This window comes from Opisthocomus hoazin, chromosome Z (genome assembly GCF_030867145.1).
Source record: "Opisthocomus hoazin isolate bOpiHoa1 chromosome Z, bOpiHoa1.hap1, whole genome shotgun sequence".
Lineage (NCBI taxonomy): Eukaryota > Metazoa > Chordata > Aves > Opisthocomiformes > Opisthocomidae > Opisthocomus > Opisthocomus hoazin.
This window is the reverse complement of record NC_134454.1, coordinates 88,406,502-88,421,168: the sequence shown is the minus strand read 5'-3', so window position 1 is coordinate 88,421,168 and position 14,667 is coordinate 88,406,502. Positions and strand designations below refer to the sequence as shown.

The following is a 14,667-nucleotide window of genomic DNA, read 5'->3' as shown; positions in this document are numbered from 1 at the left end:
TCTGAACAGCGGTTCAGACACAAAACACCCTCCAGGTCAACATTTGCCTTCAGAACCACCCTAGTTCTTTAACAAGCTGTTCCTGGCTCAGCCATCAGATCCTGTGACTTCCACCAACTCCCGAGCTACACGGCAAACAGCAAAGAAGTGCACCTAAACCACGGTGGAGCTAATCCTAACGCCTGCAGAAACTTCTCAGAGCGGGTAGCGGGGCAGATGCCTCTATAATCCGTCCTGAAACACTGCTTGTCACCAGCTGCCAGGGAGAGCCAGGGCGGCGGGGCCGTGTGTGCCTCTGCCCTTAAGGAAAAGCGCAGGCTGGGATTCTCCTGCCACGAAGGGATCCTGCCAGCTCCACGGCAAAGCAAACGCAGCTTGGCAGTGCCACGCTTTTGGGGAAAACGAAGAAAATATCCTGTTCATACGCCAACGACAAGAAAGAGATGCTTTCTATTCTCCCTAGATAAAGGGTCCTCAAGCTCTGAAGTTCTTCCAGAGGGGTAACAAAACGGGACCTCTCGAGCAGCTGCAGTTATCAGAGGCACTTCTACAACATCAGACCTCTGGTTCTGGAGAGCTGCAAACAATGAGACTCGCGAAGAGACCAAAGTGCGTTTAGGGACGGATCCGTAGCCCGGCCATCCAACAGGAGCCTTTTCCCAGCCTCAGGGACCGCTGGGGACAGCCAGACTAAGCTTGTTTGCCAGAAGCACATGGGAAAGGGTAAAGCTGCTCACACTGTATCTGCATCACCAACTGAACACTTCCCCTTTTCTGACCACACAGCACCGACATCTTAGTGTTAATTTTGTCCGCAAGGCCCCTATGCACACAACAAAGCGCATTTTCCTGAAAGTCAGTTAAGTTCTGCTTCCTGATTTTGGGCAGAGCGGTTTGAAATAAGGAGAAACTTTGTCCTTTCAAGCCACGCTCAAGTGGATCACGCCAAAGTGCCCAGATCTGGTACTAAGCCCTGGCATCAGCCCTGTCCAGTGACCTCTCTGGCTAGCAAGGCTGGATTTCGCCCCATGGTTCACTCACAAGTTCACAGCAGAGCTAGAAACGAACTCCCACTTTCTGCTTCCCACCCAACGCTCCTCACGCCGGGTTGAGATGTCCCCCAGCCCTCCCCAGCTCATCGGTCAGGCGGTCCCAGGGAACCCCCGCCAGTACCACGGCTCCATCAGAGGGACAGAAACGAGGAGCCTGGAGGGAAGCCTGTCCCAAGCCCTTTCAGAAGTCAACGAATGATCACAGCTTTACTCGCTGGATGTGCTAAAAAAAAAAAAAAAAAAAAAAAAGCTCTTGGTTAAGCAGCTTTTTCCACCACGGATGCTGCTGTGAGTCAGACACCCCATGGCCCATCAGCATCATTTCCCTGACCGAGAGCAGAGAGGAGAGCTTCCACAGCTCTTCCATCTTCCTATCAAGTATCACACACAGCCTTAAAACCTGGCAGAGCTGTCATGCACAGCAGGTAGGATTAAGGATTTGCTTAAGAACAGATGGAGGAAAGGTGAGCAACAGGTTACAGGGCTGCTGACACCCAAACCTGCAATGACTTTCAAGAATACCTCTGTCCTTAAATATGTTTCCATCACCAATAGTCTCCATCATCACCTTTGCTATTAACTACATTTTCAATTCCATCTAGGGATTAAAAAATCTCCTCCTCACTGAGGTTTTTCATTTAGTTTTTAATATCCATCTGATTTTCTCTCTGACTGAGGCTTCAGCGTGAGCATTCCAAACCGCCCATCACCAGCGTGAGTGATTTCAAACCACCACCAAACACAGGAACTATTGTACAAATACTTTTATCCCACCCAATTACAAAAAATTATGTAAAAGGGATACCACGGCAATTTTGTGATTGCTTGAGCTTCCAGTACACCCCTCTTGCATCCAGACCAAACAGGCAAATACTCCTGGATGGCCAGACCAGCCTGAGCATCTCCTCAAAGCAAAGATGACACTACTACCCCAATACACATTTGATTCTTGCTCCTTGGAAACCTGTGGGTCACAAATCCAAAGATATTTAAAAAACCCACCTGATGTAGGGTGGAGAAGAGAGACGGGGGACAGCTGTGAGCTTTGCAGTGCTGGGGTATTCCCAACAGGGACCAGGTGGGAAGGCAAAGCCTCTCTCTGTTCTCCAGTCAGCAGATGACTCTTGCAAGCATCTGGAGTTAAATCCCAACCCAGAAACTGCAGCTCACCCTCCTGCCAGCAAAGCTACAGAACCCAACTGTGTTTTCTGAAGGGTCAATAAAGCTGCTGAATAACCTGCCATCGGCTCAAACGCAGCCCGAGCATGTGCAGGCACAGAGGGAGCCAAGAATCAGCTGGGGAAATCCGAGTCTGGCTTCATCTCACCCTGCCAGGGACCCCTCTCCTGGCCTTCTCCTTCCACTGTCTCATTGCTGTCAACAGATCAAATTCTGCTCTCTTCAATCCACCGGTCCTGCTAAAACCACTCAGGCACTAACTTATCTTTATCCTCCTCCCTGCTGTCGGGCAAGCGAAGAGGCTGGGGATGTGCCCACCTCTGGTAAAAAGTGAGTGGCAAACCTGGGCAAACCTGCAGCAGCATGTAAGGTGGCCTTTTGGTGATGAAGTCCACAGGACTCTTAGTGGATACCAAACCCTCTCTGGAAGCAGAGATACCCTTAGTGACAAGCCAAGTCCCCTCACAAGACATTGTCAAGAACACCAGAGTCTCCTCTGACCTTTCCTCTCCCTTTTAGGTCACCTGAGTTAAACCCCATCTTCACCTAGAACAGGGCAACACCCATTTACCAAAATGATCACACACTTGGACCTAATTAGCAGGTGCTAAAAAGGAAAATTGGAGGTGGGCAGATCTCCCACCCTTGGTGACTGTGTAGTTAAAACAGCTTCAATCACTGCCTTGTTTGTGGGGGTTATGCACACCTACAGCCCCCCAGTCTCACCCCCCACAGATACGATGCTGAGCCTGGTAGGTAACAGAGAAGTTGCTTTTTCACCTTATCCAGGAAGCCCCAATTTGTCATTCTGGAAAATCTGTCTTTCTTCACTCCTGCACAACGATAACAATCAGAGATCCAAAAGAGGATTTATTGCCTTTTTAGGACATTTCTAAGCGATAAACTGTGTCAAAGCACCATAACTGCACCGGCTGCTGAATATGCAGGTGATGAATTATTTTCCATAATCATTTCCAAGCTGGGCAAGATTTGCAGCATGAATTACTCCTTAGAGAAGAAGTCTAACGCTCTTTGCAAATCTTGTGTTTTGATAATGATATGGAGCCTTCTACTTGGTAGAGCCCCAACTGTTCGAAGTGTTCTGAAAGAGCCTAAGAGACAGTGTCTCCTTCCCCACCCTCCTAAAACCCGAATTCCAGGTTCTGCAGTTCTGCTGCAGGAATGCGATTACCACATGTAATGGTGGCAGCGGTGTCTAAACGCCCCAGGCTTCGGGGCTGCATCGCTCTTCCCAGGGTGAAAATCAAAGGGTTGGTCTGGGTCACTCCAAATTCAGAGGCTACAGACAGGGAGAAGGATAATTACTGATTGTCTGTGGATCCAGATGACCTGGTAGCCTCAATCAGGATTAGAGAGTTCCCCTACAGCAGAGGAAGAGCTACCAGAGACACTTCTAGGAGGTCATAAGGCTGTTGTTTGTTTTTGAAAAGCCAAGCAATGATGCTAACCTGAGGCATGCCTGAGCCAAAGCTCAGGGGATTTCCACATCCAAACAGTGGGATGCTCCAATGTTTCTCTGCAGCTACTTCAAAAAAAACCTCCACACAACAAACGTACCCGGTGAGATCGCGTTACCCAACGCGCAGCAGTAAACGGGGCCTCCTGCACTGTTCAGGTTAGCGATACCAGGGTTAGCTGGAACACACGCAGCCAGAAATTGTCCTGAGCCCCCAAATTGTCCTGAGCCCCCACAAAGGAGGCACAGGACTGGAGCCGGGCGAGCTCCTCGCTACAACCAGCAGCAAGTCCCGTATTTACAAAACAGGGCACAACACCCCATGAGACTTCAGGGTTTAACTCAAACAGTATTTCCTTTTTTTAATTTTATTTTTCCCCATGGAGCTTCTCTCTTTGGGAGACCTCTGGTTCTTTTCTTTAATTCTTCCTTGCTTTAAAAAAGTCCTCTGCCTTCCCCGTTACCCAGCCCCGCTCAGCCGGGCGATGGGGGAAGAGCAAAGCAGGGGGGTACCGCTGTGCTGAGCCCTATCCCCAGCTGTCAGCGGCACGTTGAAAGCATCTTTGTGTAAAACACTGTTTTGCAAATACTTGAGCACTACAAAGCAGACATGAATGCCAAAATCACGTTGCTGATACACACGAGGTTTAAGTGAGCCCCTTCTCTGAGAGCGGCACGCAAGTCCCTGGCCCATGACGGGGGGGATTACACAAACTTCCCCACGCAGGGGAAAAGCCCGAGACCGGCGAGCAGAACAACCACCGCTTCTTCCGAGCGGCCACCTACCCCAGGCCCCGCCGTCGCTGTCACGAGGCGGCCGTGCCACGAGCCTCCGATGCCAAGCCCCCCACCCCAACAGGCGTTCGGCTGAAAAGTACACAACCTCACCCTCATTTCGTTTGATTGCTTGGCAGTAATCGTTGAGGAAGTGGTTTGGAAGGGCATAATCGTAGCAAAACACAGTCGGAACAAAGTTCTCGGCCATTTTCCTCCTCCAAACACTCCTTGCCCCTGCGTAATGCCCTCACCCCACTGCAGCCACACAGCTCCACTTGTTTGCAACCACGGAATTAGCTTGCTTGAATAACACAATTTTAAAAACACTAGTAAAACACCCGCTATATTAAAAACACCATACAAAAAAAACTGAACTGCAAGACCAGTTTTTTTTGCAGAAACTTAAAAAAACAAATCTTGTTCTTTAAAAATATACACGTAAGGTTTCCTACAGGAATTAACGTGTCACCTGCACACCAGTAAACCGAAATCCCGATTATCTGTGGAAACCCCGGCTGCCAGCAGAGGGTCCCTCTGCCGCAGCCATCCCCCGGGACCGTGTGTCCCCCCCCCCCCGCCGCGTCCCAGCACCCCGTGGGGGTACCCAGAAGGCGAGGCTCAGCAGCAGCAGCACGGTCTTGGAGGTGATCACGCCGCAGTCCATGCCGTGGGGCCGAGGGAGCTGCTCTGGGGCGGGCAGGGAAGGGAAGGGGCCCCGGTCCTGCGTGGGGCCGCCCCCGGGCCCGCCCCGTCCCTTCCCCCCCACGGGGCAGCCCTTCCCCAGCCGCCCAAGCCAGGGGGTTGGGAACAAATGTCAAAGCAGAGTGGTGTTGGCTTCAGCGTGGGCTGGTTTGGGGTTTGTTTTTTTTCCTCTCACTTCTGCAACTTTCCAGCTGAGTTAAACTGAGCTTTTGGGAAAAGCTCGCGCTGCGGTTGAAAGGTTTCCCTCAAATCTGCCTTCAGGGATTACCAGCCCGCAGCTGAGCGTCTCCCTGCGTCCACTGCCTCTCCACCATTCTGGTTTGGCACCCCGTCATGCCCATCTTCCTAGTCACAGCATCACAGAAAGCTTTGGGTGGGAAGGGTCCTTTAGAGGCCGTCTGGTCCAACCCCCCTGCAACGAGCAGGGACATCTTCACCCAGATCAGGTTGCTCAGAGCCCCGTCCAACCTGGCCTGCGATGTTTCCAGGGATGGGACATCTCCAACCTCTCTGGGCAACCTCTGCCAGTGCCTCACCACTCTCATCTTAAAAAATTTCTTCCGTATATCCAGCCTAAATCTCCCTTCTTTTAGTTTAAAACCATCACCCCTTGTCCTATTGCAACAAGCCCCGCTGAAAATATTTTCCCCATCTTTCTTATAGGTCCCCTTCAGATACCAGCAGGCCGCTCGAAGGTCTCCCCGCAGCCTTCTCCTCTCCAGGTGGAACAGCCCCAGCTCTCCCAGCCTTTCCTCCCAGCAGAGGTGGAATACACAGCTCCAGCGGAGGTTTGGACACTCAACCACATGGCCTAAACACTGAAACACAAAGCTGAGCAGCCCCAGGGAGAAGGATCTGAATCTGGGAACTGCAGAGGGCTGCAAGTGTCGCTTTATTTCCACCAGCTGAGCCTCGTGCTTTTAAAAACAAGCCGAAGGTATAGGGCTGGCAGCCAGGGGTTTGTTTCGGGAAGCAGACCTCTGGCAGCCTGAACTGGGCTGAACCCAACTCTCCGCCGGGCCGCATGATGCAGCAAGTTTCCCATCTTTGCCCCTTCCCGGCAAAAATCGATGTGATCCAGTTTCCTTCGGGGAATATGGATTTCAGAGGGGTTGTGCTGAACTAGTTCTCCAGTCAGAAATCATGGAAAGGGAGATCACAGACAGTCTCTGCCCACAGCCCGTGAATTTAAGCCGCAGCTGCTTTGAAAAGCAGCAGAAGAGACTGCGCTGGCTGCCAGAATCACAGAAATCCCCACACAGAAAGCCGATCTCCAAAATTTAATTCATTTAAGAGTAAAGCTCAGCACAAAGTCAGACCTTGAATACTGCTGACAGAGCTCCTCCTGCCAGCAAGTCTGTCTTTGCCACGATAATTTCTATTACAGCAATAAATATTTACAGAGTGTATAATTGTGGAGAATTTTTTAATTTTAAAAAATTCAGCATTTTCACTTTTCCTTGCAGCATGGCCGGCTGAGGTGTTAATAAGGAAAGGAAATCACCTGGAAACCATTTATCTTCATAATGTTGGGGGAATGACTGGTAATCTGGGGGAAATACTTTGAATTAGAATGAAAGGGCAAATTCTGAAGTTTCATTTGAAATGAAATCTAAAGGAATTAAAAAAAAAAAACACCAAAGAAACTACCTTGCCAACCAAACCCCATCTTTCTTTAATATCAAAATATTGCTTCCATTTCTGTCACTTGTTAGTTCTCTATTTTATTTAAAAATAAAACAAAGGTAGTTTCACAATGAGAACAAAATGTTGTTAATCAAAATGTTACCACCTGTATGCTGTTTCTTTCAAAGCAAAATGTTACTAAAATCAAGGATAGTTGATTTTTTATTAAAGGTGGCCTAGAAAGTAACTTGCCAGAATAAGGATGTGCCTGTGGAGACATATCCCAGCTGTCTCGGACAGCCCCAGTAACGATTTTCCCCACTATACTCCGCCAATTTAAGTCTTAAAATCAAGAGATTCCTGTGGAACACGAGATTTTAAAAAAGCAGTAAACTGGAAATTTCACAGTCAGCTTCGGAAAGGAGTGGGGGGAAAAAAGGGAAATTAAAAGTATCTAACATGATAACAGAAAGGAGGCTTGGTTTGCAGAGCCGCTCTCTGCCTTGGGACCTTTTGCCCTGGATCAACTGGGTGGGTTGGTTTGGTTTAAGTCTGAAACTGGTTTAGGAAATGTGTTAGGAAAACAACAGGTTTCCCACTGATTGATTTATTGCATGTTTTGCAACATGTAAGTTCAACATTTTGCTCTGGAAGCTGTAACGTTTGGTAGGAAAAGGATATTTACTTTCTGCCTTATCCACCAGGCATTGACCACATAAAGACAAAAATTCCCTTCTGCACATCAGACCGTGTATCTGAAAATATCTCTTTTTAGTTTTCCTCCCACTAGACGGAACAACTTGCCAGCTCAGGTGCTTTCCACGTCTGATTCTCTCCCATCGTGCCCCTTTTTTTCTTGAAGTGCCTAAAAACGGGGAGCACGCTCCCCAAGGATTTAGTCGTGCCAAAGAGGACACTGGAACCCTCTGGCTTCTTCTGCAGCACCGTGATGTTGCTGACTCACTTCCAGCTTGTGACCATCTATCGCTCCAGATCTATTTCTGCCGAAGGAACCGCTTCCGAGCCAGCTGCTCCCCATCCACTTCTCCCGATTATTCTTGCCCCGGTGGGCGACTCTGCCCCTGCCCTTCCTGTGCCACATCTGAATTTTCAGTCATCGTTTGGAAACTCTGTTCCTGCCTCAGTCCTAGCCATCACCACCTCCACGTGCTCCCCGGATTTAAATTCTCTATTCTCTCGTACAGGTTATTACCAAAATTAAAACCTACAAGAGGCGGGTGCAGAGCCCAGGTGACAGGAAACCACAGGTGACTGTCCCTGGGCCAGGGATCGCTCCCAATGGGCAGCAGAGATGAAGCTGCTGTGGGGTGTGGGGAGCTGTTAAAGGCCTTATCATATGATATTTATTGCTTCTTTCCCCACAAGGCTGGTACCTGTCACAGAAGGAAATGAGATTAAAGTGAAACCGTTTGTCCTTGGCAAATCTACGGTGGCTGGTCTTCATCTCCATATTTTCTTCTTACTTGCTTACAAATGATTTCCCAATTATTTATTCCATGGTCTCTCTGATGTTGTTTTTCAGAAATTACGTTAACTGGCTTGTAACATCCAAGCCCCTTGTTGTTTTTTTTTTTTTAAATAGAGATTATATTCCCCCTTTCTCAGCCTGCCAGTACCTTGCCTCCCTCCCAATATCCTCACTGCAAACAGCTCTGAGATGGCTGAAAACACTTTTAAAGTTCTCTAAGATGAAGCCCATCACACAAGGTTCATTTGAGAACCATCAGTTAAGAAGATATAAACAATATAAAACCTCTGTGTAACCTGTCCTTTCCTCATACTCCCATTGACTCTAACCCTTTATCCCTGCTTTCTGCTCTGCCAGCGGCCGATTGTGCCAGAGATTTTGGTGACCCGTTGTGCAACGGGGACAGAAAATCGGTCTCCTGTGGCTGGCATGTGAGGATGACGCACAAGCGCCTTTCATAGTACATGATCTTATTTCTCAGAATTGTTCGGATCGCTGGAAAATACTCCTGCAAAAATAATCCGAAGGAAAGTTTATAGTCAGCAGAGATAGCTTTTTAGCTAAAAACAGTGAAATAATCTTATATGGAGATCACAAAATCAGCAAAAAGTGAAGTCTGAAAAACTCGAAACTCAAACACTTTCCATTCCTCTTTAAATACTCCAGCTGAGTCACACTCAGTTCTTGTCCCAGTCGAGAAAAAAAGTGTTTCCCAGCAACAAATATTCACGCTTTCTCATTTTTACACTGGGTAAATTGTTCCTGCCCGGAGTTTAATCAGGAAGGCAAGGACTCTACGTGGCTCTCCATCCCCCGCTGCGGCAGCTGTGTTCAACGGAGCATTCACATGCAACATTTTGCAGTTTAGACCTTGCCACAGCGCTAGACATAGAATTTTGATTTCTACCACGCTTCGGTACTCTGCTGAGCAGGTACTATAGATAACCCTGCACCCACCCCGAAGCTGTCACTGCAGTGATTTCAAGCCTCGTGCTCTGCTATGCTCCATCAACCCCGATTTGCTGGGCGGGGAATTTTGACCACACCACCGGTTTTAGCCCACTTGCCGATGTGGTGACTGAGGACAGCCAGGTAGGACGCAGGCAATGAAACCCTGAAAGATGCGTGGTTAGCTTTTCTGTGATATCTCGTTGCAGTTACAAGATACAGCTAACGCAACTCAAAGATGTTCTGGTCTCTGGATCCCAGTGGCAGCAGTGAAAGGTTGGCACCTAAAACCACATGAGGCTCGGGGGCTGTGTGCAGCACAGGACTTAAACCAGTAGCTCTAGAGGGACAGGAATACTGGCAGCGCTGGGTACCGGCAAGCCCAGGCAGCAGGACAGAGTCTTCTCCCAGTGAAACCTGGAGCATGCAGGGGGAAGGAGAAGTTTTCTGAGGAGAGAGCTTGAGGCAGGGAGATAGGGCAGGACCACAGCATCACAGCATCACAGAATCACAGAATAGTAGGGGTTGGAAGGGACCTCTGTGGGTCATCTAGTCCAACCCCCCTGCCGAAGCAGGGTCACCCAGAGCAGGCTGCACAGGATCTTGTCCAGGCGGGGCTTGAATATCTCCAGAGAAGGAGACTCCACAAACTCCCTGGGCAGCCTGGGCCAGTGCTCCGTCACCCTCAGAGGGAAGAAGTTCCTCCTCATGTTCAGACGGAACTTCCTGTGCCTCAGTTTGTGCCCGTTGCCCCTTGTCCTGTCGCTGGGCACCACTGGAAAGAGCTTGGCCCCATCCTCCTGACACCCACCCTTCAGATATTTGTAGGCATTTCTAAGGTCCCCTCGCAGCCTTCTCTTCTTCAGGCTGAACAAGCCCAGTTCCCTCAACCTCTCCTCGTAGGGGAGATGCTCCAGTCCCCTCACCATCCTCGTAGCCCTCCGCTGGACTCTCTCCAGTAGCTCCTCATCTTTCTTGAACTGGGGAGCCCAGAACTGGACACAGTACTCCAGATGAGGCCTCACCAGGGCAGTGTAGAGGGGAAGGAGAACCTCCCTCGTCCTGCTGGCCACACTCTTCTTGATGCACCCCAGGATCCCACTGGCTTTCTTGGCAGCCAGGGCACACTGCTGGCTCATAGTTAACCTGTCGTCCACTAGGACACCCAGGTCCCTCTCCACAGAGCTGCTCTCCAGCAGGTCCACCCCAAGCCTGTACTGGTGCATGAGGTTGTTCCTCCCCAGGTGCAGGACCCTGCACTTGCCCTTGTTGAACCTCATCAGGTTCCTCTCTGCCCAGCTTTCCAGCCTATCCAGGTCACGCTGAATGGCAGCACAGCCTTCTGGTGTATCTACCACACCTCCCAGTTTGGTGTCGTCAGCAAACCTGCTGAGGGTACATTCTAACTCTTCATCCAGCAGTTTTCCAGAAATAACTGCAGTTTTAATGGCTGGATCCACCAAACTGTGTAAATCTGCTTCCGGGTCAGCCCAGAGATACACTGTCATGTTCATGATGATCTCAGTGGACGACAGGTTAACCATGAGCCAGCAGTGTGCCCTGGCTGCCAAGAAGGCCAATGGGATTCTGGGGTGCATTAGGAGGAGTGTGGCCAGCAGGTCGAGGGAGGTTCTCCTTCCCCTCTACTCTGCCCTAGTGAGGCCCCATCTGCAGTACTCTGTCCAGTTCTGGGCTCCCCAGTTCAAGAAAGATGAGGAGCTACTGGAGAGAGTCCAGCAGAGGGCTACGAGGATGGTGAGAGGACTGGAGCATCTCTCCTACGAGGAGAGGCTGAGGGAGCTGGGCTTGTTCAGCCTGGAGAAGAGAAGGCTGAGAGGGGACCTAATATATACTTACAAATATCTGCAGGGTGGGTGTCAGGAGGATGGGGCCAGACTCTTTCCAGTGGTGCCCAGCAACAGCACAAGGGGCAATGGGCACAAACTGAAGCACAGGAAGTTCCATCTGAACATGAGGAAGAACTTCTTCCCTCTGAGGGTGACGGAGCCCTGGCCCAGGCTGCCCAGGGAGGTTGTGGAGTCTCCTTCTCTGGAGATATCCAAGCCCCGCCTGGACGCGGTGCTGTGCAGCCTGCTCTGGGTGACCCTGCTTGGGCAGGGGGTTGGGCTGGGTGACCCACAGAGGTCCCTGCCAACCCCGAACATTCTGCGATTCTGTGATCTTCTCACGCTGGGATTATTCAACCTTCCTTCATGCTTTGCTCCCTTTTTGTGGTTAGTCTTTGCTCTTTCAAGGCTGAGAGAAAGAAAGGAGAATAACATCTTCTCTACTTACCCATGGGCGTGGAGAGAGGAGAGCAGCTGATCTTCTCTTCCCATTCCCTCCGCTGTGCGGGTCAGGGGTATAAAAGAGCATTTGTCTGATGGCGCCTGGCTCAGACGTGCTCAGGGAAGAACTCTGATCTTTGCACTTCTACACTTAAACCACAATGACCAAGCATGACCCGTGCACACCAAACGTAGACCTGTCCCATCAGCTGCCTCCTTTATTCACTCAGAAAGTTCACAGATCTCTTTTCAGCTCCTAATATTTGAAAGCTGACCAGCGACTCCTGGGCTCCAACTCCAAATTCCTCAGCCCGCACACGAAGCTCAGGGTTGATTAAACATGAAGAATTACTGATCTCCAAACGATGCACCAACACTAGCAGCTTGTCTCTTGCTGCCATGCAGTTCCTTGGGGAGACGCACGGCTGCAACAGAAACACGAGCTTTATTATAGATAACCCCAGAGAATGCCAATAGTCAATGCTGCTTACAGCTGGGCGATGAAACATCTGCAGGACTCTGGCTTCAGAACGTACCAGCAGCACAAATTCAAATTAATCACGAAGGTGAGAGATGAGAGCCAAGATGTGAGGCTGCTTTGTCCAGGGAAACCACGCATTCCTGCCGCAGCTGGGGCTGCGTGGCTCTGCACCAAGACATGTGGTGCCGGCTGGCAGGTACTGGCTGTGACACACAGCTTAAGGAAAGGCTTTAACTTGTATTTTTAACGTATGTTAGTCTAAGTTCTGAGCTCTGCTACTTATGTCACTGGAGACATGTTTGTGTGACTCTCCTACCCTTATTCCTGACTCAGCCAGTCATGTGTTCATGAGCAAACAGAAAATCCTTTCAAAAAATGAATAAAAATACCCCAAAGACATAAAAAACAGGAGTTATGATTTTCCTAAGCAAGTATTTTGAAGACTGCCTGAAGGTGCTGGTAGAAGGATTAGAAGGGAGCATGACCGGAGGAACATGAGACGGTCTGGAGTGTGACCGGTGAAGAAATCCCAGGGGAATTCAGAACCAGAGAGGAACAGGCAACGTCTCAGAGCCCCAGCCTGGGAAGCCCAGGGCCATCTGCAGGGGAAGGAGGACTTTTGGTCCTGTACAAGGAAAGGACCTGGAGTGCCCCAGTGCTGGCTCATGCAGCCACCACAATCCCACACAAAAGGAACAGGCAGCCACTGTAGGGAAGGTTTTGTCTTTTATGAGGGGCGGGGATGACTTTGGTTCCCTTAAATCGAGTTAATTTTTCTTCTAGAGGAAGAAGTAAAAGGCTTCTTTTGTACAAAGGGGGAATTGTTGCATCAGTTGATGTCAATCAACTTCTTACGCTTCCCTGAAGAGCAGAAAGGCCCTACTGTCCTTCACGGATTTTCCCATGACAGATTTTCTTCTTCAAAAACGGCTCTGGTTTGCCGAGCTGCTCTAACGCATCACGTGGTGCCGTCCTTCCCTCCACTTGTGCCAACGTTAGCGTTCTTGCAGCTGAGCCCCGGCAGACCAAGCCTGAGGAACCACATCATCCCGTTACTGGGGTTTAGCTACACGAGCCGCATCTTTGTGCTGATCTGTCTGAGCGGCGAGACGAAGGAGGGGCGACTCCATCCCTTTTTGGGGCTGGCTGCATTCTGCTTCAAGCGGTTGAAAACCTCGGCCCGCATCTAAAGCTCTGGCTTTCGTGCAGTTGTTGACACATGAGTGTCAAACAGGGCTTTTTCCTGGAAAGTTCTGTGGCTGTTCCTTACAGAGAGGCTCTAGGCAGGAGAATCCAAGCCAGCAAACCCAGGCCAGACCACATGCTATATATATCCTACATATATCTCCCCTGTGAGGAAACCCTGGAGAACAACGCAGCACCCAGGATCCCCTTGGGCACGTAAGTTAAGGAAAATCTGTTTTTTTCATCTAACATTAATGTAAAACAAGCTCAAAGTCACAAGACATCCATCATGCCTTTGGACTAAAATTAGCTTTTTCAGGAGGAAATATTTTCAAAGCTGGTGGAGTGACTTCACAAAAAAAAAACACATTAATAGGGAGACTGGAGGATCCACATACTCCTGTGTTTTTTTTAGATTTCAAACACATGGAAGTGCTGCACATTTGTACACTGTCTATATTTATTTATTACACATCAAACTGCTCCGTGGTTTTCTGTAAATGTTAAGACTAAGGCAATATTTCCCATTAAACACTCCATAAAATACAGGCAAAACCATCCTACACCAAGAAATTCAGCCCTCCCAACATCTAAATACGAGAGTTTTCAGGGAGGAAAGCCACAGTTCCCTGCTTCAAAGCTGTTTCCCTCCCCTGAATGTCTCAAAGACTAAGTCGCAATAGGATGACAGGGTAAGTCGCGACTGAAATCAGCTCAAGAGATTCCAGTGCAAGCACGACCGTGGTGGCAGAACACACGCTCCAGTGTGTAAATTCTGTGTTTTATACAGCTTGATCGTGCAAGGATCCCATCACTGATACCTGCCGTAACCGCACTGCAGATTGCAACGGAATGAGGACAAGCTTAACGGTCAACTTTAAACACTGACCTTTCTTCCTTTGGGTATTTTTTCAACTTATCAGCCAAGTCCTGATTATCTGCAGGAAAGCAAAGTTCTTGGCAGTACCTGTGTTTCTTGGCGTCAGCGCTTCACCAACAGCTCTCTCCCGTGACTTCTCTGTGGGCGATGAACTTGAAGCAAGCGCTGATCTGCAGCCAAGGTTTTTTTTATTTCCCGTTTCCCTCGGCCGCGGGCAGCCCCGGAGCCTGCCCATCGCAGGACACGCACCTCAGGAGGCCTCTACCAGCGGCCTGCCCGCCCTCACCCGGGAGCTGCGGGGTTCACGCAGCCGCCCTCCCCCTGCGGGCGCAGGGAACCCCTTCCCGCCATTGGAACTCGGCTCTTCCCTTCGGGCGCTTTGCTCAACTCGAAACCTTTTCGCTCCTGCACCCACCCGCGCTCCCGCTATAGACGTCCCTCACGGCGAGGGAACGGCAGGCTAAACGAGCGGCACCGCGGATGCGCGGCAGGGCCCCCCCGTGCTCGGTCACCCTCGGAGGGCCCACACGGCTTCCCCGCGGTGGCTGCGGCCCGGCAGCGCAGGAGTAGGAGGCCGTGGCCG

At 50.1% G+C, this 14,667-nt stretch overlaps 1 protein-coding gene across 2 annotated transcripts in view; it reads right to left on the bottom strand.

Moving 5' to 3' along the window:
* LOC142365745 (tetraspanin-36-like) overlaps positions 1 to 11,641 on the bottom strand; it is a 28,545-nt gene extending 16,904 nt beyond the window's left edge. Inside the window, exon 1 of one of the 2 annotated variants that reach the window (XM_075446947.1) lies at positions 11,546 to 11,641. In XM_075446947.1, coding sequence (XP_075303062.1) covers positions 11,546 to 11,626 — 81 coding nt within the window. In that variant the 5' untranslated portion in view covers positions 11,627 to 11,641. Of the gene's footprint in view, positions 1 to 5,089; positions 5,209 to 11,545 lie in introns of those variants that run through there. The other variant, XM_075446948.1, reaches the window with a different exon arrangement.
* Between the last annotated feature and the right edge of the window lie 3,026 nt (positions 11,642 to 14,667).